At 42.5% G+C, this 27212-nt stretch overlaps 1 protein-coding gene across 2 annotated transcripts in view; it reads left to right on the top strand.

Annotated features, from left to right (window-relative positions):
- The window catches only part of Gemin8 (gem nuclear organelle associated protein 8), a 43554-nt gene extending 18982 nt beyond the window's left edge, over positions 1-24572 (top strand). For both annotated transcript variants that reach the window (XM_087903206.1, XM_048446203.3), the window contains exons 2-5: positions 4364-4401; positions 6057-6513; positions 18599-19954; positions 23008-24572. In XM_087903206.1, the coding sequence (XP_087759332.1) occupies positions 4399-4401; positions 6057-6513; positions 18599-18855 (717 nt within the window). In that variant the 5' untranslated portion in view covers positions 4364-4398 and the 3' untranslated portion in view covers positions 18856-19954; positions 23008-24572. The remainder of the gene's footprint in view (positions 1-4363; positions 4402-6056; positions 6514-18598; positions 19955-23007) is intronic.
- Positions 24573-27212: the final 2640 nt, after the last annotated feature.

Below are 27212 nucleotides of genomic sequence, written 5' to 3'. Positions count from 1 at the left end.
TTCTCTTCTATAAGGTTCAGTGTGGCTGGCTTTATTTTGAGGTCTTTGATCCATTTGGACTTGATTTTTGTGCATGGTGATAGATATGGGTCTATTTTCATTTTTCTACATATTGATATCCAGTTATGCCAGCACAACTTGTTAAATATGCTTTCTTTTTTCCATTTGATATTTTTTGCTTCTTTCTGAAAAATCAGATATTTGAAGGTGTGTGGATTAATATCCTGGTCTTCTATTCAGTTCCATTGATCTTCCTGTCTGTTCTTATGCCAATACCAGGCTGTTTTCAGTACTGTAGGTCTGTAGTACAGTTTGAAGTCAGGGATTGTGATGCCTCCAGAAGTTCCTTTATTGTACAGGATTGTTTTAGCTATCCTGGGTTCTTTGCTTTTCCATATGAAGTTGAGTATCATTCTTTCGAGGTCTGTGAAGAATTTTGCTGGGATTTTGATGGGCTTTGCATTGAATCTGTAGATTGCTTTTGGAGATTGCCATTTTTACTATGTTAATTCTACCTACCCAAGAGCATGGGAGATCTTTCCACTTTCTGGTATCTTCTTCAATTCCTTTCTTCAAAGATTTAAAGTTCTTGTCATACAAGTCTTCCTCTTGTTTGGTTAGAGTTACTCTGAGATATTTTATGCTATTTGTGGCTATTGTGAAGGGTGATGTTTCTCTGATTTCTTCCCCAGCCCATTTATCATCTGTATACAGGAGGGCTACTGATATTTTTGAGTTAATCTTGTATCCTGCTACATTGCTGAATGTGTTTATGAGTTGTAGAAGTTCCATGGTAGAATTTTGGGGATCACTTATGTAAACTATCAAATCATCAGAAAGAGTTTGAGTTCATCTTTTCCGATTTGTATCCACTTGATCTCCTTTGGTGTCTTATTGCTCTAGCTAGAACCTCAAGAACTATATTGAATAGATATGGAGAGAGTGGACAATCTTGTCTTGTTCCTGATTTCAGTGAGATTGCTGGGAGTTTCTCTCCATTTAGTTTGTTGTTGGCTGTTGGCTTGCTGTATATTGCCTTAATTATGTTAAGGTATGTTTCTTGTATCCCTGTTCTCTCCAAGACCTTTATCTTGAAGGGATGTTGTATTTTGTTGAAAGATTTTTCGGCATCTCATGAGATAATCATGTGGTTTTTATTTTTCAGTTGGTTTATATGGTGGATTATGTTGACAGGTTTTCGTATGTTGAACCATCCCTGCATCTCTGGGATGAAGCCAACTTGATCATGGTGAATGATGGTTCTGATGGATTGGATTCCATTTGCCAGTATTTTATTTGGTATTTTTACATCAATGTTCATGAGTGAGATTGGTCTGTAATTCTCTTTCTTAGTAATGTCTTTCTGTGGTTGGGGTATCAGGGTAATTGTAGCCTCATAAGAAGAGTTTGGCAGTGTTTCTTCTGTTTCTATTGTGTGAAATAATTTGAGGCGTATTGGTATTAGTTCTTCTTTGAAAATCTTGTAGAATTCTAAGCTGCAACCATCTGGTCCTGGGCTTTTTTTTGTTGGGAGACTTTTGATGACTGTTTCTATTTCTTCAGACAAACGTTCTGTTCTCCTGCTTCAGACTCATGAGAATTGGAATCACAGGCATGCACTGCCACATCCAGCTAGGATGCAAAACTCTTAATTTCCAGAAGACACTTGATTACTCTTAGACTTTCTTTATTTAATCCCTATGCTCTTTATTAACCTAGAAAATAAATTTGATTAAGACATGCATGGAGTTCATTTTGATGTCATTGTGTGCTGCAGGCACTGAAAGCTCTTCAGATTTCAGTGATAGAAATATGAAACCTGGCTTTAATCAATTAGCCACTTAGAGGCTTCCTTGCAGTTTAGCACTTAAATGTTCACTGATTTCTACCATGATTGCATATTGTTTTATTTTGTTAGATAGTAACACAGCCAATTACTATTTTCTATTTTCTTCATAGCCTATAAAGAACATTAGCTGCTAGCTGTTCCATTTCCAGGAAATGGACCCAGTTTTAAACCTTTAAATTAGAGTTGAAAAGATCGATTCAGCTTACACTCTCACTGCATTTGATTACTTTCTCCTGGTTTCTATCCAGGGTGTGTGTGTGTGTGTGTGTGTGTGTGTGTGTGTGTGTGTGTGTGTGTGTGTTTTCATACTGTGTGTTACATCTCTGAATTTACAAGGTACTTGTGTTTAAAAGAAGTCTGTAGAAGGTCATGACAACCCTCTTAACAATTTTCTATTTGAAAGCTTGCTACATTTCAATGTGAATGATTGTCTTTAATGTAAATCTGAAAACAAGGACAGTCCATGCAACATCTTACTGCGGTAACAAATTATGTCAGCTTTATTTTTAATAGTTTGGGGTTTTTTGGATTCTGGCTTCTTGTTAAGTAAAACAAATAGGGTTTCTTCAGAATCTGATTTCTAAAGTTTCTAAAACCTTAAGTATCACATTGTTGGTGTTTTTGTCTTATATGATCTTAAATTTAAATGCATTTTAAGATTTTTTTTTTTTTTTGGTTTTTTTGAGACAGGGTTTCTCTGTGGCTTTGGAGCCTGTCCTGGAACTAGCTCTTGTAGCCCAGGCTGACCTTGAACTCCTTGAGAACCACCTTCCTCCGCCTCCCTGAGAGCCAGGATTAAAGGTGCACGCCACCACCACCTGGAGACATTTCTTGTTTGTTTACCTGTTTGTTTGTTTGTTTGTTTTGAGAGAAGACCTCCACCGGCCATATTGGCCTTGGCCTGCCTCTACCTCCCAATTGCTGGAATTACAGACACACACTGATGTAACTATTTTAAAAGTACATTCTGGTATTGTGAGGCATTTTAAAATCTCTAACCAAGGTGAAGAAATTAATTGTGTGTGTGTGTGTGTGTGTGTGTGTGTGTGTCTGTCTGTCTGTCTGTCTGTCTGTGTACAGGCCAAGGTCAAAGGACAACTTTTGGGAATCTTTCTGTCCACTGCGGGTTTCAGCTCATCAGTGTCATGTGGCAGGCACGCCTGCTTGCTGAGCAGTCTCAACAGCCCAAGCATTAATTTTTGTGGGTTGTAAAAGGTGTGCAGGTGGAGCTTAGATCTCACTTTTTAGGTATGTTATTCAGTGAATATGTGAATGATCACAAAGAGGTAGGTGGCTAGGTAGTAGGAAAAGGAGCCAAACTGGCAAAGCAGTGCTTTGGCGAAAGCAGTTAGTGTTATTCCTTTTGATCTCTGGTCCCTTTAAGGGACAAGCCACGCCCACTCCCAGTGACTTCTGGCCTCTCGTTGCCATCTTGGCCTCTTTCTTTTCTCTCTCTTGGTGTGTGCACACGTGTTTTCCCCCTCTCTGTCTCTCTCTCTCTCTCTCTTTCTCTGTCTTTCTCTCTCTCTCTCTCTCTCTCTCTCTCTCTTCTTTAAGTAATACATATTCAGCTTTATGTTCAGCTTGTCTATTTACTATGTCTTGTAAGCCTTTTATCCGCCGCCTGTTCTCGAGCTCGCCTGTTCACATGGCCCCTGGGGATCTTGCAGGGACCCACAACTGTCCTTGCTGGACTAGCGGCTGCTCTGCGAGCCTGCCTGGGTCACACCAGCATTTTTTAAGGAATATTAGTTAGAACGTGCTATGCCTCTGGAGCCTCCTTCTGCAAGGAAGCGGGATGATTAAAGAAAGAGTAGCATATGAAACCAAAACCAAAGTGGAGACTAGGGAATCATCTTGTTTCAAGAGACTTCTGCAAGTTTAAGACAAGACCCAACAGAGGCTTCCAGTCAGTTGGAAAGATAATCTTCTCAAGCCTCATGATTGGGCTGGCAAGGTGGCTTCATGGGCCAAGCTGCCTACATACCAGCAAGCCTGACACCCTGAGTCAATCCCAGAGGCACAGGAGAAAAGACAACTGACTCATTCACATGTGACTTCCACACACATGCATGGCACACCTAGCGCTCCCACATACACAATAAATAATAAATAAATGTTCAAGAAGAAAAAGAGAAACTGAGGTTATTTTAAATAGACATTAGCTTATGCTTAAACTAGTAAAGTACTGTTGTAAGCTTGGAGTTCATGCTCTGTAGTGGGTTTTTTATATACACATACCTAAGTTATGTGATTATTTTTATAGACTTTTCTTTCAATACACAAGTAGTTGAACACAAAACCAGGCATGGCCCTTTGATTCACTTATACCTAAGGGAATTGTTCTTCCCCAGATCATGAGATCACAAGTCAGGTAACAGGTTCTCGTACATGAAGATCGAGCATGATGCTGGCAAGGGGAAACCTCTTAAGAACTATTTTGAAGACCATGAAATAGCTGTGACCGTACTATAGCAGTGCTGATCAAATGTTCATACTGTGTTTGTCTTTCAGTGCCCACTTGGAATTTGCAATCAGTGATAGCAGCAATGGTAAGATTACCCATTTTTCTTACAAATTTGTTAAAGTTAGTCTTTATTGACGTTTAGGATGGGGATATAGCTGAGCGGTAAAGCACTTGCCTAGCATGTGCAGCACCCCTATGTCCAACCCCTAATAGTCCTCCCACTCCAACCACCCCCCAAAATCTTGATGAACTCATTCTTCCAAGACATTCAGAGTCCAAAAATGTTTGTATACCAACACAACACACACACAATATTTCAGATTTTGAGGTAGTACAGATTACGGATTTCTAGTAAAGATGTATGCAGCCATTCCAAATACTGCTGAGATCTGAAACACTTCTGGCCCCAGCATTTCAGATAAGGAATACTCAAACTGTCTATCAGCAACTAAAAATAAAAGCACCATCTCTTGCGTTGTTAGATATGTCTTAGACATTGAGGAGTGAACTAAGCCAGCAGATTAGTAGGAAACAAGAAAAGGAACCAGAGGCTATTGGGGTCATTAGAATTGGCAGTTCATTTCTATCTTGGAAGTAGTACAGATAGCCGAAATGACAAATGTCAGGACTTTTTTCTTGTCTTATAGAAAGCAACCAGTATAGTAGAAAGGGGGAAGCGTAATAGGGGTGAATATGATCTAAATACATTATGTACTAGTATGGAGATGTCCTCATGAAGCTGTTATTACATATACTAATAAAAACTTAAAGTGGACTCTTGCTAGAAATACTGTGAATTAAATGAAGGCTTTTTTAGTGAAAACAGTCTATTTACCTCTGTCCTCAATGCCTTGGTTTCTTTTCCTGTTGTTGTGACAAAATTCTCAGATAAATGCACATTAAGGGAGAAAAAATAATTTTGGCTCCCAGTTCAAAGGCGGTATTGGATACAGTCAGGAGCAAGGGGTGAGGAATTCATGCCTCTGCTCCATTACAGTCTAGAATCCTTGCCAGGGAATGGTGCCACCTACTGGACTGGTCTTCCAGACTCAATTGATAGAATCTCTCACAGTTGAACCCAGAGATCGGATTCTAGATCCTGTGACGTTGCCAACACCAATCATCACATTATATAAGCCTCCATAACCTTCAGCTATAGTCCTGTGGGTAACTCAGGAAATATATTACATTTGCCCCCTATTGTGGGTACAAACTTGTTTTACACTTTTCTTCTTATTTATGCTTAGTAGCATCCTTGTGAATGTAGATATTCAGTAGATGTTAGTGTGGTGGTTTGAGTGAGAAATCTCCCCTATAGGCTAGTGTAATTGAACACTGATCCCCAGTTAGTGGCACTGTTTGGGGTGGTTATTGAAGAATGTAGCCTTGCTGGAGAAAGTACATCACATGGAGTGGGCTTTGACAATTTATAGCCTTGTCCCCTTTTCAGCTTACTCTCTACTTATAGTTTATGGTTAGATGTGGCCTCTCAGCTTTCTGCTCAGGCTCCTGTGCCTGCTGCTTGCTGCCATGCCTCCCGACTGTATTGGACTAACTCTCTGAAAGCAAAAGGCCCTCTTTAATGCTTTCTTCTAGAAATTGTTCTTGCTCCTGGTATTATCACAGCAATAGAAAAAGAAATGATAGCACTCAGTGAATAGCTGTTGGTTAGTCGTTTAAACATTTGAAGATTCTCTAGAGGATGAACCATTTGATGTCTCTTATGTGTCCATTCCATAGACTTCAAAATGGAGAACTAGTGCATCTTGGTATTCTCACCCGGTGTATGCAAGATATTGGCGACATTATCATCATGCAATGATTTGGATGCGAACCCACCAGAATGTCTACAGGAAGTCCAGGGATTCCTGTTCCACTTCCCCATGGTTCTACCCTCAAGGAGTTCTTCCCTGGAACTCTGTTGCTTATGAGGCTGGGCAACCTTGGAACTATCAAGGCCAACACATGCTCTGGCAGGAGCCTCCCTACAGTGTTTCCCATCTCCAAAGCTCTGAACAACCTCTATATGATAGCAGTAGAATCCAGGCAACCACAAGAGAAGATGAAGCCCCATATGAAGAGGAAGAACTGGAGTCGGATTCAGATAATGAAATAGAATGCGACCTGAGCAATATGGAAATCACCGAAGAGCTCCGCCAGTACTTTGCAGAGACTGAGAGGCACAGAGAAGAGCGGCGTAAGTTCGGGCCTGTTGCCTTGTGTTCTTTTGGCTGCCCTGCCATTTGCATCTCTTTTCTTCTCTAACATAAAAATTTCGTAGAACTTTTCATTTAGGAACAGTTAATCTAAATCTGGTCCTAAGCCCAGAAAAACTATGCTGATGTACCTCAATTATATTGGTCCAGAGTTCTTATATAGGACTGCTCATTTGAGTTCCTAATGATACCTCTGTCATTTTTTGAGCATTAGACACTCAACCAGATGGAATGTGCATGTATGTGCATGCCTGTATTCCTTCTAATCCACACAGCAGTCTCCCAAGGCGTGGAACTCATTTTACAAATGAGAAAAGTGAAGCTTAAGGAGGTTAATTACACAACTACTCATTTGCTGTTAGGATTCAGATCTTCCTGATTGCATGCTAGTGTGCGTCTTTCTCTCTGCCATGCTTCTCCCTGACACTACTAGATTTCCCAAATGCTGTACTCTGACCATTTCTCCGGGACACAGCTCAGAGCTGGTACTATATAGCTCCCTGCAGTGTAGAGTCGGTATGAACCTAAACAGAATAATACAATGCCCCACATGTACAACTTTCCTGTTTGGTCCATGCTATAGGTTACAGCATTGCAATAAAGGTCTTATCACCATATGTTCAACAGCAGGAATTTTCCTATTTAACATTGGCAGTGTTCACTAGATCATTTATTATTGTTTTAAGTGCCTTTGAAGATTTACAAATACTTCTTTCCTATTACAACTAGTAGTCGGTCTCAAGGCACCTTTCAATAGGGTCTCATTGTGTATTTTATGTAGAATTTTCATTTGGTTGGTTGATTGGTTGGAGTTTTGAGACAGAGTCTTCCTGTATGGCCCAGACTAACCTGGAATTTCTGATCCTCCTGTCTCAGCCTTTTAAATACTGGGAGTAAAGATATGCACCATTAAAGCCAGCTCCTTGCCCAAAATTTTCTAATAAACAGAAACCTAGAAGCTTCAAAGTAGAAAAGTTTCATTTCCATTTTAAGATATCTGTGCCCTCTTAACAATAGATTAGCATTTATTGATCCCCAGTGGATGTAAGGAACTGAGCAGCAGACTTTGGATGAAAGATTATTTCATTTAGTATCTGTTGCAATGAGAGGGGGGCCCTTTGTTTGTCCCAGCTGCCCGGCTATCTTATACCTGAAATAATCACACAGAAACTGTATTCATTAAAACACTGCTTGGCCCATTAGCTCTAGTTTCTTATTGGCTAATTCTTACATCTTAACCCATTTCTATTAATTTGTGTATTGCCACGTGACTGTGGTTTACTGGCAAGATTCTAACCAGCGTCCGTTTCAGGCAGAAGATCTATGGCTTCTCTCTGACTCAGCTCTCCTTCCTAGCATTCAGTTCTGTCTTCTCTGCCTACTACCTAAGTTCTGCCTTATCAGGCCCAAAGCATTATATTCATTAGTCAATGAAAGCAATACATGAACAGAAGACCCTCCTATACCATTTCCCCTATTCTGTTTAAGCAGAAAGGAATGCTTTAACTTTAACAAAGTAAAATTACATATAACAAAACAGTTATCAAGCAAGAATTACAGTTACAATATTTATATCTACTTTATCTTTTATCATAACTAAAGAAAACTGTAAGTATAAATTCTTCAACTCCATCAAAGACTCCAGAAGGATATAATATTACCCAAGTAAACAGGAAGTGCATTATAAACAACTTCCAAAACTCTAGAATTGACAGAGACATCTTGCTGCCTGGACAGTCACCCAAAGTTCTTCCATACCATTGGGGCATCCATCTTCAACCTACAGGCCCATAGTATCCAGCAGACTTTTCCATGAAGCAGGAAATTTCAAAGCCAGTTCTGCCTATATTGACAGTTTTCAGTCACTTTCTTCTGTGTCCTGTAGAATGTTTCATAGACTCTTTCATGAAGCAGGAACTCTGAAGGATCATCTCACTTTTAGGCAAGTTCATCAGTCATTTCTCTGCAGGTCCTGCATGTCCAGTGAAGCAGTCCAGGCAAAAGCAGTTTGCTGCCCAAATGGCTAACCACCCCCATAAGGAGCCTCTTCAGTGCCCATCATCCTTTTGAAGTAGCTTTGCTGCCAGATGTGTCTCACTGTCATGAAAAGTTCTAAATTTTTAAAACATTTAAATGCCATATTCTGAAGGTCTGTGAAAGACTTGAAGAATATCTATCTGACTGAAATATATCTCTATACATCTAGAAGATCTAACTAACATGACTACAAGCTTGACTAATAAAGATGACTCTCTATTAACCTATATTTCTTAATTATACATTACATGTTTAAATGAGCTACACAATCACAATACCTTAATCAAGATCAGAAATACATATACATATAACAAAATTGACCTTAAATTTGTATAAATAAACCAAAATCCATACTAATGAAAATTATTTATATCATATCCCCCCTTTAAATGTAAACAAACAGTTATAAACAATATTTGGGAATATGTGCATAGTTATTTTTCTCCAAACTTCTTTCTGTTATATTGGGGCACTGTTAATCAGGTCTTTCATGGTGTATCCTGTGTGCTAGGTTCATCTCAGTTACCAGTTGGGCAAAGTAATTTTTTGAGGGTGTTCACGGTGACCTTTCAGGAGGCCTTGGTCCATGAAACCATATTGGTGTAGAAGTAATCCACAGGTTTTCATCTGTGAAAACAGAAGAAGAACCTCCTTTCCAAAGCAACTTATCCTTATACTCATATTTGGAAGTCATGATACCTTTTAAAATACATGCTGGTTTAGCTTAGCAGCCCATACAATGAAATGTCTGTCTGTATTTAGCTCCTTCAAAGTCAAAAATTCAAAGAAAACACAATAATACACATAATCCAGACTCTCTGTGAATTTTCCATTTTTATGTGGCTTATTTTTCTTTACTCCTTTTAGTCTATGACTATCTGTACTGTCTCCTTAAAGACTTTACTCTCTATTTTAAGCATTAACTTTATTTTATGACTCTCTATACCCTTTTCCTTCTCCCAAGCCTATCCAACACTTTGACCCATTTAGAGGTCTGTTATATCTGAATCTGTCCTATTGTGAATCTACAATTCTTTACTGTCCAGGAGCACTTCCTAAAATGCTAAGCGCTATTTAAAAAACTTAAGTTGTGTCATTGCTCAGGTAATATGTCAGTGCCTACTTGCCCTGTCCAGTCCTGCATGGATGAGCTGCTCAAGCCTCTGAACCATGCACATGGCCCAACTTCCAGGCACACAGCCAGTCCAACTTGCCATCAAGTAAGCCGGAGCAATCCACTCACACATCCCATCCAAATACTCTGTCTCCCCAAAGAGTCAGCGGTCGCACTGGCAACACAGCACAGAAAGCAGGCATTTCAAAACTGCCACTTTTTTTTCCTACTGCAGCTGCTGAGTCAGGAAAATATCTCTGCGGCATGCCACCAGCAAACAGCAAAAAGCTGTATTAAACTCTCTCTTTCTCGCTCTCTCTATATGTATGTATGTATGTATATATGTATGTATGTATAGTCTAGAATTCCCTTTTCAAGCCCTCACAGGTTTTACGTGGCTCCAGCTGACCATTTTGGAGCACCGATTGTTTCAATGAGGGGGGGGCCTTTGTTTGTCCCAGCCACCCGGCTATCTTACACCAAAAATAATCACACAGAAACTGTATTCATTAAAACACTCCTTGGCCCATTAGCTCTAGTTTCTTATTGTCTAAGTCTCACATCTTGATTTAACCCATTTCTATTAATCTGTATATCGCCACGTGGCAGTGGCTTACTGAGAAAGATTCAATATGTCTGTCTCTGGCAGCTCCATGGTGGCTCTCTCTGACTCTGCTCTTCTTTCCAGCATTCAGTTCTGTCTTCTCCACCTACCTAAGTTCTGCCCTGTCAGGCCCAAAGCAGTTTCTGTATTCATTAGCCAATGAAAGCAACACATAAACAGAAGAGCCTCCTACACCAAGTATCTGCTTGTGATTCTTCACTAAACCATTTATTCTCTTATTTTTTCCAGTTTTCTTCTGATTAAATTCTTGATTTCTTTGATGCCTGGTAGAAAGTATATCCAGGGGCTAGAGAAATGACTCAGAGGTTAAGAGCACTGTTCTTCCAGAGGACCCAGGTTCCATTCCCTGTGGTTCACAACTGTCTGTAACTCCAGTTCTAGGGGTTCTAATGCCTTCTTACCTTCAGGGGCACCAGACATGCACATAGTGTACAGACATATATACAGGCAAAACACTCATGCATAGTAAATAAAAAAATAATAATTAAAAAAGAAAGTATATCTAAACAACTATGAAAACAATACTTTGTTTTGCATAGAGTACATTTCTTTTTTATTATGTTTATCTATTGGGGGAGTGTAGGTTAGAGGATATACTTGCCAGAGTTGGCTCTCTTCTTCCACCGTATGGGTCACAGGGATTGAACTCCTGTCATGGGTCTTGATAAATGCCCTTTTCTGCCAAATCATCTCAGGAGACCCATGGAGTACATTTCTTTCCTTGATCCTCAGAAATAAATTTTAGTTTTTCTCAAAATTCATACAGAACAGTAATTAGTCTAATTTAGACATATACCACAAATGAAGAGGTAAGGTGTTCATATGTACTTGTAACACTATGACTTATAGCATGGGTTAGAGAACACAGGATTTTGCAAAATATTACTGCCAAGAAAAGGCTTATCTGAATTTTTTTTTGAGATAAAGTGTCTAAAATTTCTCCGATAGCCTCAGCTGTCCTGGAACTCGCTCTATAGACCAGAATGGTCTTAAACTCACAGAGATCCACCTGCTTCTGCCTCCCAATTGCTGAGATTAAAGGTTTGCACTACAACTGCCCAGCTGCTTTTGTGAATTTTTAAAACTTAATATTTCAGAAGTAGTCAGTGTGTGAGTTAGGTGGTCCATCAGCAGCACTAAGTGTTTAACACAATTGTTCAGTCTAAACAGCAGGCATGTTCTTGCCTGTGACTTCTCCCCTTCCCAGTGAATGATATCTTTAAATGCAAAAGCACAAAACTTGAAGAAGGATAAGGAACCCTGGAGGGTTTTATGGAGATGGTTCACCTGATAAAGTGCTTGACTCAAACGCATAAAGACCAGGCTTTATATCCCAGCACTAACACAAAAGCTGGCCAACCATGGCATCTACCTGTATCCCAGCACTTGAGAGGCAGAGATTTGATCCCCAGGGCAAGCTGGCTTTCTAGAGTGCCCTTCTGGGAAGCTCCATGCTCATTGAGAGACCCTGCCTCAATTTAAAAACAGTTTTTACTATAGAGAGCAATCAAGGGAGACACCCAACACCAACTTCAGGCCTCTGCAGGCACTCGCATACACACGAGTACTGAATCAGTCGTGGCTGTAGCTCATTGCTAAGGTGATTACCTACCATGTACAACCCCAGCATAGTAAAAAGAAAAAACTCCTTTTGTGTTTTGGGAACACCTGTGCTTTTCATTGTGTTACATGTCATCATTTCCCTTTCATATACTTCCTCAGAACACTACTTATGAGCAAATAGACAGTCCCAGCATTTCAAAGGTCAGCTGTAGTTTCAATTAGGGGAAAAAGTTTAGCATTCAGAAGGGTAAATTGTAGTCAGAAATTATGGCCATTAATTGACACTGCATGATTATATATCCCTGATACTTAGAAGGAACATGAATGAAAGTGAACATCCCCCATAGGAAAGAAAGCCCTTCAAAACAAATATTGTCCCTGTGGTCTCGGTGTTGTGCTGGTCAAGTCTTTATTAGATGTGATTCTGTGATATTCTTAAATGAAGTTGACATGAACTCCTATTTAAAATGAAGTGTAGAAGAGTGTCTGTGGCATACAGCCCACATACAGTTCCTGACACAAACAAAGGGGTAGAGCCAGTGTCCAAGACAGTGGATGGACGACTGTTACCAGGTAGCTGTGGAGAACTGGAGTGTGCCCTGGCCTTCGAGCAGTGCCATCTATTGAGAATGAGAGAAAAGGTTAAGTCCACTTGGTGCTTAACTGCTGTGTTACTTTTCCTAAAGAGCCCAAATGCGTTTGTGCATCTCATGGGAAACATGGGCTCCATAATGTTCTGTATGCTCCATTTAGAGGATTTTTACTGTTGTGTCCATAGTGACTGGCCCTTCGGTCAGTGCACTAAGAACCCACGCTTTCTCCCTTAGTCTGTCCTCTAGAAAACCTGGAGTATTTAATAAGGCTTATAGTCGAGTGTTTCTTTTTTTTAATTTATTTATTTATTAAAAATTTCCACTTTCTTCCCCACCTCCCTTTTCCCTCCCCCTCCCCCACTTCCCCTCCCTCTCCAGTCCAAAGAGCAGTCAGGGTTCCCTGCCCCGTGAGAAGTCCAAGATCCTCCCCTCTCCATCCAGGTCTAGGAAGGTGAGCATCCAAACAAACCAGGCTCCCACAAAGCCAGTCCATGCAGTAGAATCAAAACCCAGTGCCATTGTCCTTGGCTTCTCAGTCAGCCTTCATTGTCAGCCACATTCAGAGAGTCTGGTTTGATCACATGCTCCATCAGTCCCAGTCCAGCTGGCCTTGGTGAGCTCCCATTAGATCAGTCCCTCCATCTCAGTGGGTGGACGCACCCCTCATGGTCCTGACTTCCTTGCTCATGTTCTCCCTCCTTCTGCTCCTCATTTGGACCTTTGGAACTCAGTCCAGTGCTTCAGTGTGGGTCTCTGTCTCTATCTCCATCCATCGCCAGATGAAGGTTCTATGGTGATATGCAAGATATTCATCAGTGTGGCTATGGGACAAGGCCAGTTCAGGCACCCTCTCCTCTGCTGCCCAAGGAACAAGCTGGGGACATCTTCTTGGACCTGGGAACCCCTCTAGAGTCAAGTCTCTTGCAAACCCTAAAATGGCTCACTTAATTAAGATATTTACTTCCCTGCTCCCATATCCACCCTTCCTCCATCCCACCCATCCCATTCCCCCAAGCTCTCCCCAGTCCTCCCCTTCTCCCTTCTCTCTACCCATCTCCCCTTACATCCACCCCCCACACCCCCGTGCACCCAAGTTTTGCCTGGCAATCTTGTCTACTTCCAATATCCAGAAGGATAACTATATGATTTTCTTTGGGTTCACCTTCTCGAGTGTTTCTTGAGCTGTTTTGGTTTGGGTAATGGGATGAAAGTGTGAAATCACACTGACTATGCACCATCCCACCTTATGCCTTCGTCTCATTGGTACACATGTTGAGAAGTTCAGAAAAGCAGCTATCGAGATGATGGATGGGGAAGGTCAGAGAAAGTGGAAGGGGGCTGGGTAAATGCACTTTCCTCATAAAAGCTAAAATGATGATTGTCCACTAACTTCAGGGTTACATTTGATGTGGAGCAATGGACACAGAACAAGGACACCAATCAGATGACTGTGCTTGGCAGGCACCTGTGTTTTGAGTCTGTTGCTGATGAGCCAGAAAGGCATTCTTGATATAGTCACGTTTGTGCTGTCCCTTGGTTATGCTGTCATCGTTAACTTTGGCAACATAGCAGAGAAATCTCATAAAGAAAGACGTGTTAATCCTAGAAAAATGAGGAGAAATAACATTCTTTAACACTCATTATTGTAGTGCTTTGTCTCAAACTGTTCTGCCTTTGAGCCAATTATCTGGAATATTTAATGAGTGTTTTCCTGCTGTGTAAAATTTCCCTAAAGTCTGAGTAACTTCCTGTGATTATTTTTCCCATTATGGATTATAATTCTACATTAGTAATATCTCTCTTTTAAAATCAAGTTTAATTGGTGGGGGTGGGGGGCCGGAAGGTATAAGAGTGTTGATACAATGCCAGAGGAGCCTGGAATTATAGGCAGTTGTAAGTCCCCTGCCATGGGTGCTGGGAACCAAACCTGGCTCTTCTGCAAGAGCAATTGAACTCTTAACCACGAGCCACATCTCCAGTCTCTTATAGATGCATAGACTGAGACAGAAACATGTCAAAACTCTGGACCCTAAACTTAGATGGAGTCCAGTGACATTTTCCTTTAAAATATATTAATGATTGGATTAATGATTTGCATCCCACATGAAAATCCTTGTATTTGCTTTATAGGGTAGTTGTAGCAAATTACAGCAAATTTCATGATTAAATGGGAGAGGTTTATCTTTTCAAATCCAAAATCAGGGTGCCCTCGGGCCTACCTTCCTATAAAGGCTCCGAAGCCTTGCTTGCCACAGCTTCTGGTGTCTCCCAGCATCCCTTCACTTAGAGCTATCTGTATACATGGCTTTCCCTGTGTGTCTCTGTGTCCTTTTCTGTCTCATGTAAGGTCACTCTCATTAGATTCAGGGTCTGCCCTAATCTAGTATAATCCCATCATTCTCTTTAACTGTCTGCAAAAGCCCTCTTTTCAAGTAAGCTCCCATTTTGATGCTCCGGTGGTAAGGACATGCTGTTTAGCCTGCTTCAGCGCTGTGTCGAAACTGCAATGGAACTTAAGTGCTGTTCTGATTTGTAGTTAGTAAATTCCCTCAGCCAAAAACCCTTAAATTAGTCAGACTTTCCGTGGCTGTGACAAAATACCTGTCAACCAGGAAGGAAAATTGATGATTTGGGCTCAAAGTTTCAGAAGTTTTAGTCCAAGATCAGTTGGATGGAATCGTGGCTTTGAGACTGAGAAAAGGCAGAACACCAACTGAAGGTGGCTTGTGGGAGCAGCCACCTTAGCACATTAGCAGGGCTTTCTCCTGCTAATCCTTTTATTCTCTCTGGGACCCAGCTTGTTGCTACCCACATTCATGACAGATTTTTTTTTTCCTGGTTTTTCCGAGGCAAGGTTTCTCTGTAGCTTTGGTGCCTGTCCTGGAACTAGCTCTTATAGACTAGGCTGGCCTCGAAATCACAGAGATCCACCTGCCTCTCTCTGCCTCCCGAGTACTGGGATTAAAGGTGTGCGCCACCACCACCTGGCTCATGACAAGTCTTTCTTCCTTGGTTGTTCATCTAGAAAAACACTCCTAGACACGTGCAAAGGGAGTCTTTACTATATCCTGGGTGTCCCTCAGTGCAGTCATGTTGTTAATTAAGACTCACTATTACAACCCTATGAGAAAAAAAAATGCTGTGACATTAAGTGCTACTATGTTTTGAGTTTTAACATGACTCACTCTGTTATCCGTGCAAGGCGACCATTCAGCTGTGTATCCGGTGTGATGTTAATGTCAGCTTCATTTGGATCATTCAGTTGAGCCTTCACTATACCTTGACAAAGAAAATGTGGAGGGTTAAAGATGCTTTCTTTCCTTTGGAGAGAGGAAGAAAGCAATAATTAATAAATGGACTGGGTGGAGGCCTTCAAGCCCATTGTATCATACAGTTCTTGGTTCTCTAAGTCAATGTATTCTAAATCAGTGGTTCTCAACCTTCCTAAAGTTGCAACCCTTTAATACAGTTCCTAATGTTGTACTGACCGCCAAGCATACAGTTATTTTTGTTGGTACTTCATAACTGCAATTTTGGTCCTGTTATGATTCGTAATGTAAATATCTGTGTTTCCAATGGTCTTGGGTAACCCCTGTGAAAGGGTCTTTTGACCTCATGGGTCACAACTTTCATAGTATTTTCAGATACTAACGGATCGTAAGTACACAGCCTGTTGGTCAGAGAGTGTTTGATTTTGAACTAAATTTTTGAGTCTAAGATATTGCTCAGTAGGTAACATTCTTGCCTGGTCTGCCCACAGCCTGCAGCTCCATCCTCAGCTCTATCTAAAAACCAGGTGTGGTGGCATTCTACTATAATCCCACTCCTCAGAGGTGCAGACCACAAGATAAGAAGTTTGGAGTCAGTCACCTTGGCTACATTGCAAGTCTGGGCTAAGCCACTATCCCATTGCTTGTTAAACACTGTCTCACCGGACAGTCTAAGCTTACTTCAGAGTTCTGCCAGAGTTCTGGTTATTTCAGAACCAGAGGTGACTGATTCCAGCACTGGGCGAGGGGAGCAAAAGAGGGGTGAGCCCAGGGAAAAGACAGTCCCTGGCTGGGCCTCCACCCAAGCTCCCATATCTAAAACACAGGGATCTCTATTGCAATAAGAGCTGTCATGTGCTTTTCCCTGATTGAGTTTGTTAATTTTTGTTCTTCCAGCAGAAGTGAGGTCAGAGGTAAAATGGCCATTTCCCCTGGCTAATTGGGGCCCAGTTCATTCACCATCATGTTCCTCTAGCAGAACTCAGGTTTGGGGTTTAGAATGTGCATACCTCTGAGGACTGAGCAGCAATGCTAATGATTTCAACTTGGGAAAAAGACCCAAGTTTTGAAGCAAATACTTGGTGACCTTCAATTCATTTGTGCATTAGGCCAGTTTTGTGCATCTTCCAGTAAAGATCAATATACGTCTCTTTTCTGTGGTTTCACAGGCTTTTGCCTTATTATATATTACTTCCACATGGGACCGTAAACTGCAGATGTTCTAGGACAACAGTGGTCAAATGAATGTGTGGACATTGCCATTTTTATTTATTTATGTATATATGTGTATGTGTGAGTGGCAAATGTGTGGGGGTGTTCTCAGAGCATCAGACCCTTTGAAGCTTGAGTTCCAGGTAAGTGTGAGCTGCCCAGCATGGGTGCGGGGATGAAATGTGGGTCCTCTGCAACAGCATCTCTGCAACAGGGTCTCCTTCTGCAGTTCTGACTGGCCTGGACTAACAATGGAGACCAATCTGGTCTGGAACTCACAGCTGTCCACCTGCTTCCGCCTTGGGAGGGCTAGCATGTTGAAAGGCTTGTGCCATCAGGCCTGGCGATATCTATTCTTCATAATGGTTCCAAGTTTGTAAAACTCCTTGCCAACTCCAAGGTGTTGGTTATAAAGAACTAGATTTACAAGGGTGACGGCGAATAGCTATATAAATGTCTTCCCTTCACACTTGATTAGCTCAGTGCTGTCTTCCCTTCCAGATACTAGGAGAGGCTGATTTATGCCATTGTTTTATTCCCCTACAGCCATCTTGACTCCTTATCTCCAGGCGTTCCTCTTGGTAACAATAGCAGCTACAGATAATGTGCTTTCTGCTATCAATTTCCCTCTGACAGCATCACTTGCAAAATCCGTGTGAGCTGGCTCCATTTTACCCTCTGCAGCATTGCTTTGTTGACAATTTTATGTGGCTATTTACATAGGAATAAAAATTATACTATTGGGGCTTATGGTTTAAACAAAAGCAGAAAAGAGGAAAGAAATTGAATAAATGCTTACGTTACAGGAATTTTCTAAATTGGCAGACTCGCAGGTTTCAGCTGGGCTAAACTGTGGAGTGACAAGTGAAACCCCACACCTAGGAAAGCAGATGGCTTATGTAGCAGGTTCATTATGTGGCAGGCGCAGAGGGGTCACCCCACATACATACCTCATTTCTGGTCATAAGAACTACTTCTTGGCTTGAGTTGATGGCTCTGTGTGAAGCACTTGTCACGTCATACAAGTGTGAGGACCAGAGTTGGGACCTCAGCACCAGCAATAGCAGATTGTGTGGCAGTCCGCCTGTAATCCCAGCCTTTGAGAAGAGACACGGTCCAAGGAGCCAGCTGGCTAAGCAGACTAGCTGCATCGGGGAGCTCTGGGTCCAAGGGACTGAGCCTGCCTCCGTCTATACAGTGGATAGTATTTCGCGTGGGGGAACGTTACATAAAAGCACACAAGGACTGCCTGCCATGCATGACCCAGCAGATGGCCAGGGAAAGCCACGTGTCTTCATTTCCTCTTGTATTTTTAAGGTCTGCTCCAGAGGATTGGTGGATTGGAATGATGAGTTTCTTGGTGGCATTTTGCCATTCCTGTCAGCAGCTAGTGGCCCCTAAGAAGTGAGCAGTGAGCTTCCTGAGTACTAATAGATAACGAAAATCTGTAGGTCATTGCCTCAGGATCTGCAGATTACCTCAGTGGTCCAGCAGGGTTCCAATTTACCATTGGAAAAGACAACAGAAGGACCTCAGAGGCCACAGGTGGCGTGTGAGTTATGGCTGCACAGGAGTTGTGCCAGTGGCGGCCGTACTCTTCAGGTCCTCTCCTGCGTGTACATGTTTTATGGCCATGGTCTTATCCATCCCCAGGGCGACAGCAGCAACTAGAAGCGGAGCGCCTGGACGACTATATAAATGCCGACCATGGGCTGTACTACAACCACCACCGGTCCACAGAGCCTCCCTCGGAGAAGCCTGGGGAGCGGCGTCAAGCTGAGATGAAGCGCTTGTATGGGGACAGTGCTCCCAAGATCCTGGCCATGGAGGCTGCTGTGCAGATGAGCTTTGACAAGTACTGTGACAAAAAGCAGCCGAAATACTGGCCTGTCATTCCCCTGAAGTTCTGAGTCGTGGGCACAGGGACCTTGGGGAATGCCTCCTGAACACAGTTCCTCGCCTTTCCCTCCTCTGGATGTGTTCTCATCATTTCTCCTGGACATTTTTCAGAGAAAGAGGCTATATACCAACACAGTGGATACGATCTGTCAGCCACTTAGAATTCTGTCAGCAGGAGGCACACTGTTGCCAACACAAGAAATGTCCCCTTTACATAAAGTGATAATCATATATATTATACTGGCTCTTGATTAACTCCCTAATAGAGTCCAGTTTATGGACATTTTTGCCTAGAGATACAATGGTTTTCATTTGTAATTTTCTTCTTTAAGCCTTCCTGGATGTCACAAAAGCCTTAAGCCACATGTCATTTTTTTTTTTTGAGACCAGTTCTCATATAACCCAAGTTAGCCTCAAACTCTTAAATCCTCCTTCCACTTCCCAAATGCTAGCTTACAGATGTGCACCCCATCATTCTGGGCTCTAATCCACATGTTTTCACTGACTGTAGCCCTTTGGATCCCTCTGAAAATGATACAAGAGTACAGTAAGAAAAATGCCACTTGTTACTCAGCAAGGTGTCAGCCTACGTACTCTCTAAAAGGCCTGAGAGCAATGCTCTGGGCTTGGCAGGCCATGTGCTCTCTCTCCTAACTGCCTAACCCTGACTTTACAGCGTCAAAACAGCCATGGATACTGAATAAACAAATGGACATGACTGTGTTCCAATAAAACTTTATTTGTAAAATACAGGCCATGGACTGGATTTGATCTACAACTGCTGCTATAACAGAGTGAAAATCACCCATCTGACATTCTTATTTTGTTTTCTGTCCAGACCTTGGATGTCAAACAGAATTGATAGCAAGGAACAGTAATTCCCCAATCTGTTCACTTTTGCAGCCTCTTTTGTTGTCAGAATGCACAGTTGAGCTCTTACTGCATATGGTAAATACCAATTTGATAAGCACCTACATCTGTGAGAAGGAAAACTAAACATTGACTGTGCAGTCCATTTATAGAAGCCAGCTACTTTTTAAATAAGTTATTAACAGTGCATTGCTGGGGTGAGCCTGTGTTGACCTGAGAAGATTAGCACATCCATCAAAGGTAGGTGAAAAGATTTCATATTGACATGTTTCTCCCGAGGAACACATTTAGCTTCCATCCAGCCCCTGCCCTGAGACAAACACATGCCTTTCAGCAGCCCCGGCTGTTTATTTGTTCCAAGCTCTCATTTTATTACTGGCATTGCGATTTGTGCTTAGGTACTATAAACAAAACTCAGAATTCACTTACCCCCAAGGTGACACAATGAGTAAAATTCTCAGTGTTCGATCTTTCTCCCTCTTCTTAGAAACTCTAACACCTAAATGATAATACGAATGTGACTCGTGCACAAACAAGCCACTTAGTGTCTCAGCAGGAGATGCTTGGCTGAGAGCATGGTTTTCTCTACCTGCCTCAGAGATGCTGCCAGGCTGGCCCCCACTACTGGCTTTGTTACCTTTCTCTCTTGGTGCTGTTCTTTCTCTTTGAAATGTGTGTTAATTCTTTCCCTTCACTGCTGTTGGAAAGACCATTGAGCAGTACCTATAAAACACAGTGCTGGCCACACGGTAAAAAGTAAGTGTTTATAATACACATTCCCTCTTTTGAAAATGCCATAAACTATCAAGGGGGATCCAGAATATAAAACTTCCAAATATAGAGAATTCCTTCCCTGTTTACTTTTGCTTCTGGATACCTCATGCCCACCTGTAATTTTTCCTAGGACCATTTGTGATAGACTACACCTCTTGCTGATCCATTTCTCAGCAAATGGTTATTGAATACATTAAGTATCCCTTCCAATTAGCTGCACCGTAGTCCTTTCCCTTAGGGAACTTGCATTCTAGGCAAGGACACAGACATGCACTATGTTCATTGTTGTGTTTATGTACTGCGAGAGGCATCTGTGAAAGCAGAAGAGAGAGCTTAGGTAATGGTATGGTAATATCTGTACCATAGTAAACTATGCCTGTGTTCAGAGAGTTTGGAACAAGGGGAAGACTTAAGGTGAAAAGAAGAGAGTCAAGTCAGATATTTTGAAACAATATCCTCTGCCACAATGACTAATAACTGAAGTTATGTCAAAGTTGAAGAAACAATTGCTTTGTAGAGGTTAGCATAAGGGGTTCCATTTTGATGTTGACAGCTTTAGTTATTTCTGATCGCAGCAAGCTCCCAAACTGACACCATCCTAGAGCCTACCAAGAGGTGTTTCATTAGATCAAGAGATGATCTTATTATGTAGGAAAGTTTAAGGAATTTAAGAACTCCATACCATGAAAATCAAAAGCCAAGCATTAGAATTAATATTCTCCTAGAGCCGTTTTCTACCATAGTTTCAGGAGTTCATTTGGGAACCAGGTGCAGAGACTAATACGTATTGCGTATCATACCACAAGGCCAGATATGTAACTCAGTTGTGAGATTGCTTGCCTAGCATGCATGAAGCCCTAGGTCCTATCCCCAACACTCCATAAACAAGGTGTGGTAGTGTGCACCTGTAACCCCAGCACTGGGGAGGTAGACTTAAAGGCAGAAGGGTCAGGAGTTCAAAGTCATCCTCAGCTACTTAATGAGTGTGAAACAAGCCTATGCTGTATGAAACCTTGTCTCAAAGAACAAAAACAAAACCAATAAATCTTACCGCAACACGAAAGCATGTAGAATATTTACAAGCCTATTATGGATTACCCCACTACTAATCAGAACCATGGTAATTAACGTAGAATAACATTTCACACCTTTCAGATAGGCAAATGTATGGCCGGGCAGTAGAGAGTCGGGAACTCCCACCAAGGAGTATAGACCCATCTATTACTGCTGTGATGAAACACCATGACCAAAAGCAAGGAGGAGGAAAAGGTTTGTTTAGCTTACTTTGTTCATCACTGAAAGAAGTCAGGACAGGAACTCAGCTAGAAGCTGATGCAGAGGCCACAGATTGCTGTTTACTGACTTCTTCCTCATGACTTGCTCAGCCTGCTTTCTTGTAGAGCCCAGGGCCAGCGTCTTAGGGTTGGTACCACCTACCATGGGCTGGGCCCTCCCCCATCAATCACTAATTTTAAAAATGCCCTACGGCGGGGCAGTGGTGACACAGCACTTTAATCCCAGCACTCGAGAGGCAGGTGCAGGTGGATCTTTGTGAGTTTAAGGTCAACCTGGTCTACAGAGCAAACTTGCAAACTTCCAAACTTCCAGAACAGCCAAGGCTACACAGAAACCGTGTTCTTTCAAAAAAACGAGAGAGAGAGGGGGGGGGGATGCCCTCCAGCTTTTCCTGCAGCTTATTTTTGGGGTTCATTTTTTTTTTTTTTGCGGCTCCCTCTTCTCTGGTGACTAAAGCTTGTGTTGACATAAAACTAACCAACATGGTCAGTTAGATTTTTTTTTTAATTTCATATTTAATTTGTGGGGATTTGTGGCTGGGTTTCATGTCTCCCAATCTGACACCCGATTTGCTCTGGATCCAAGGATGACCTTACACTCTTGATCCTCATGCCTCCATCTCCCTTACATCCAGATCAGTTGTCAGCCCTGAGATGAGAGAGATGTTTATGCTCTGTAACAGACAGCCAAAAGTCTCTGCGTAAAGATGGCCTGCAGGACTTTAGTTCCAAGTGGGGAAGGACCCGAGTGCTAGAAGCCATTTAGGATGGCTCTAGCGAAAACTTAAATTCTGTTGTCCTGACGGAGCAGGAGAGCTGGGAGTGGTGAATCCCAGTGCTGGGGAGGCAGAGACAAGTGGATCTCTAACTTTCACATTCACCTGATCTACATAGTTCCAGGATTGCCATGGCTATATAGAAAGACCCTGTCTCAAAACGCAATTAAGTAATAATAATGATAATAGAATAAATAGCAAGAGATAATAATAGAAGAAGAGAGTGGGAAGTAGATAGACCTGGAGAGGGCTAGCCCTAGGCACTGAAGGGAAAAACCCAGGTCTTGGGAGTGTTGACACAGTCTCAGAGATGGTGTGGTGGTACTTCCTTGTCTGAGGCACTTGTCCAGTTCCTTTACATGGCAATGGGGGACTTGACTGATGAAGTGAACGATCTTATGAAGGGAGGGAGGATTCTGTATTCTCACATTGTGATTCGTCATTCCAGGATCTTTATAATTGCGAAAGCATGTGGGTTGGAGTGAACAAAGGAACATCAGAAGCAGAAGTCTAAGACATGACTAGAAAGAGCAAAGGACAGCCGCCTGCAGTCTCCAGAAATTAGACGTCAAGAAAATGGATTCTCCCCCAAGAGCTTATCGAAGAAATGAAACTTTTCATAGGCCTTGATGTTAGCTTTGTGAGACTCCGTGCAGACTTCTGCCCTCAGGAAGCGTAAGAGGATCTATCTGTGACTTAAGTCATTGCATTTGTGGCAGTCTACCAGAAGGGGCAAACAGGAAATTGATATAGGAAGTGGGTGATTGATTGGTGATGCTATGTGCTGAGCAATTCATATACACTACATGATTCGATCCTAGCACACCTCTGAAAGTCAATTCTTTATTGCCCAGATAGAGAAATGAACTCAGAGGAAGTGGCCCTAAGCCGGCAAATGAGGCCACATCAGCAGTGAAGATTGATCTGGGTTTTGAGTCTCTGAGCTCTTGCCCCTAGGTTACACTTTCCATCTGCAGATGGACGAAAAGATTTGAGGGAGCCCGAGCTTTCTCGCATGGGTGACTGAGTCTCTTGTCTCCACTGCCTGGGGTTGCAGAGTGGTTCGGATAGGCATTTGGTGAAAAACTGAAAGAGAAGTCTGAGGTCAAGGCAGAAACTCATCCACTGTGGGTCTATTTATGGGGGTGGATTTCATGAAGTAGAATAAACCATTTAGGATGACTACAAAGATGGAGAGGAAAGAGGGCCAACTGGGTAACATAAGACCCAGTACTGGGAAGATAAGTGTCTGGAACAAAAACTTCAAAACTGTTATGTCAATAAAAAGAAGCAAGATAGAACACACACACACACACACACACACACACACACACACACACGCTGAATGATTCCATTGATATGAAATGTTGAAAGTAGGCAAATCCACTGAGATAGAAAATGAGTTAGTGTTTGCCAGGAACTGGAAATTGGGTAATAAATACTCTTGCTGGCAGAGTCCTGAAGCAGTGATGGGCCCACATGGTGAAGCACAGTGAATGTACATGAGACCTAGCTAAGCTGGGTTTAGAGTAGACTTGCATGATCTAATCCATTCAGACTCCTAACCACCTCTTTAAGGTTCCAATGTCTCTTAATATCTCATATGAAGGATTAGTTTCCGACTGAATTGCAGAGGAGACAAGTCACATTTGAACTGGAGCAGGTTTTCTGTGTTATTCTTTGGACTTTGTGAGCAGCTGCTAAGCCTTCAGAAAGGCCCGAACTGAACTAACCCATTTCCCACAATGATCTGCCTGAAAGCAATAACAACACTGAGAATCAATGGGACCTACAGTGAAAGCGGCAGTGTAACAGGACAGAAGATAGATGTGAGAGATGGGGAAGAAATGCCAACTCCATCTTTCTAGGTGTTTCAGCCACTCAACCCATCAGAAATCTTGCTGCCTACATCTTCGATCACACCCCTGCCTCTCTACCTGCCTTAGTTATTGTTCTATTACTCTGAGGAATCACCATGATCAAGAATTTTATTAAAGGAAGCATTTCACTGGGGGCTTGCTTACAGTTTCACGTTGCTAGTCCGTGATCATCCTGGCGGGGAGGGAAGCAGCAGGTAAGCAGCCACGGTGCTGGTTACATAGCTGAGAGCTCACATCTGATCCACAAACTGCAGATAAAGAGTGAGCAAAACTGGGCCTGGTGTGAGCTCCTCAAACCTTAAAGCCTACCCTAGTGACACACCTCCTCCAACAAGACCTTACCTTCTAATCCTTCCCAAACAGTGGCACTAACCGGGGAACCAAGTATTCAAGCATATGAGCTTTGGGGGACCATTCTCATTCTAACCTCCATACTGTCCAAATGCTACTGTCTGTTTCAAATCGAGACTTTTTCAATAGCTCCCTACCCACCCTTGCTTACACAAAACTCTCTGATTTGATTGAAATGTAAAATGTCCCTCATCGGCTCATGTGTTTGGACCTCTGGTCCCTAGGTCGCGATGCTCTTTTGGAGGGTTGTGGTACATGTGGAACGTGGGGCCAACCTCATGGAGGTAGCTCAGTGGGGGTAGACTTGAAGGCTATACATTTTCTGACCCAACCCAAGTTCTCAGCTTCCTGGGCTAGTTACCATGCCAGAAACTGGTCCAGCTTCCTGCCACCATGTTGCTGCTCTGCCACACCTTTTATATCATGATGGACTGTAACCTTTAGAAACCAGGAGCCAAAATAACCTTTTTCTTCCCTTACGTTGTTTTTGTCAGGTATTTTGGTCTCAGTGGTGAGAAAAGTTAGCTAACAGACCCTCTAGATGAAGATCCACACAAACCATTCCTCCCCCACACCTCTACCATACCCAAATGTCACTTAGAGAGACTAGATAATGGGTCCCAGAACAAAAGAGAAATTAATTCTCATGTTCTATAACACAGTAAGTTGACTACAATCTATAAGTTTATGATGTAGTTCAAGATAGCTGGAAAAGTATAAATGTTTCCAACCCATAAAAATAATAAATATTTGAGAACATAGAAATACAATTATCCCAAATCAGTCAGTACATACTTACACACATACTGAACTATATTATGTTATACCCCTTAAATAGTTAACAGATATGATGTGTCAAAAACAAAACATACTTTAGAACCAAATTAGGATAGCTCACCAGGTAAAGGTATTACCTGCACACAAGCAGGGACCCAAGCTCCATTCATGTGTGGAACCTGTGTAAAAAGCTGAATGTGGAATGATTCCACTTATGCAGCAAGCTGGGAGGCAGAAACAGGAGAATCACCCAGAAGCTAGTGTTGCAACTAGCCTGGAGTATGCAATGTGGAAGAAACATTGAGGGAGAAGGGCATTTTTCCCTCACCCGTGCCACCTCATGGCAGTCGAGGGAGATGGGACCAGCTATCCCAGTCTCGTACCTTCGCCCATGCCCCCATCCCCCCACAAACAGGGTCAGCTCTATTGTGCTGTCCAGGCAAGATGTAAAACCTGCTCTCGCCAGTGCTTCAGGCTGTGAGGGACAGGACCAGTTCTCAAGTCTTGCAGCCATTGAGAGGTGGGGCCAACTCTGTACAGCCATGTCCTCTCAGCCTTCAGTGGCATCAGGAGCCATGGACATCAACACAGACTGTGGCTACAATAGGGCCATAAACCCAGACATTGGCCACAGCAGCATCCCAGGCCCAGATGACACCTTAGCCCTAGGTGGTAATTAAGCCACCCACCTCAGCTTGTTCCTCACCGTTTCACCTCTTCAGGTAAGCCTCTGTCCACAGGACTCAAACCGTTCTCTCCCTCTTTTCCATACCATACCATATATTTGTTCACCATAATAGTACCCAAGGGCCCAGTGCTGCAAGAGGACCTGTGTTTTCTCCTTGGAGGCCAGGATGAACCACCCTGGCCTGCTTGTGGGTCTCCTTGTCCACCTCAGTACATCATAGTGCTAGGTAGTCTACCAACTTATTAAGCTCTGTGGAGAAATGAACAAATGTCCAAGCAGCTCACATTGATCTCAAACTCACTATGTAGCTAAGAATGACGTGGAACTTCTGATCTTCCTACCTCTGCCTCCCGAATACTGGAATTACAGATACTGAGGCTTGAACTAGAATCCAGAGCTTCATGTGTACTAGGCAAGCCCTCTACCAACTGAGCTATATCCTATGCCTGACCACTTGCCTCTTAAATTACATGCACGAATATCTTTCATTTGTTGAATATTAACTGCTAGAGGCTAAGAAAACCACAGACCCATCCTACTCCTGCCCACCCCATCCCTGGGTAAAGACCTCCATTTCTAAAAGAAGCTAGAAAAGAAAGAATGGAAAACCAATTGCTCCTTCTGGACTTGATCCATCAAGAGTGCAGGCGCCAAGTGTCCTGAAACCAACTAGGAGGCTTAGTTGTAACACGAGGGGCTAGGCTTGTTTGGGTATCTGTTCCACCCGGTTCCCCACTGCCACAAGTCCCAGACAAAATCAACCACACAGATCTCTGTAAGTTATAAAGCTGATTGGCCCGTTAGGTCAGGCTTCTTACTGGCTAACTCTCACCTCTTGATTAACCCATTTTTCTGATCTATGTTAGCCATGTGGCTCAGTACCTTTTTCAGTGGGGCAGCTCACATCCTGCTGCTTCGGTGGTCTGGGCAGGAGTGCGAGGAATCAGCTTCCTCCCC

The sequence above is a fragment of the Myodes glareolus genome, chromosome X, assembly GCF_982192425.1.
Source record: "Myodes glareolus chromosome X, mMyoGla1.1, whole genome shotgun sequence".
In the NCBI taxonomy this organism is placed as follows: Eukaryota; Metazoa; Chordata; class Mammalia; order Rodentia; family Cricetidae; genus Myodes; species Myodes glareolus.
Note: the sequence above shows the minus strand (reverse complement) of the source record. Positions and strands in the feature narration are given on the sequence as shown.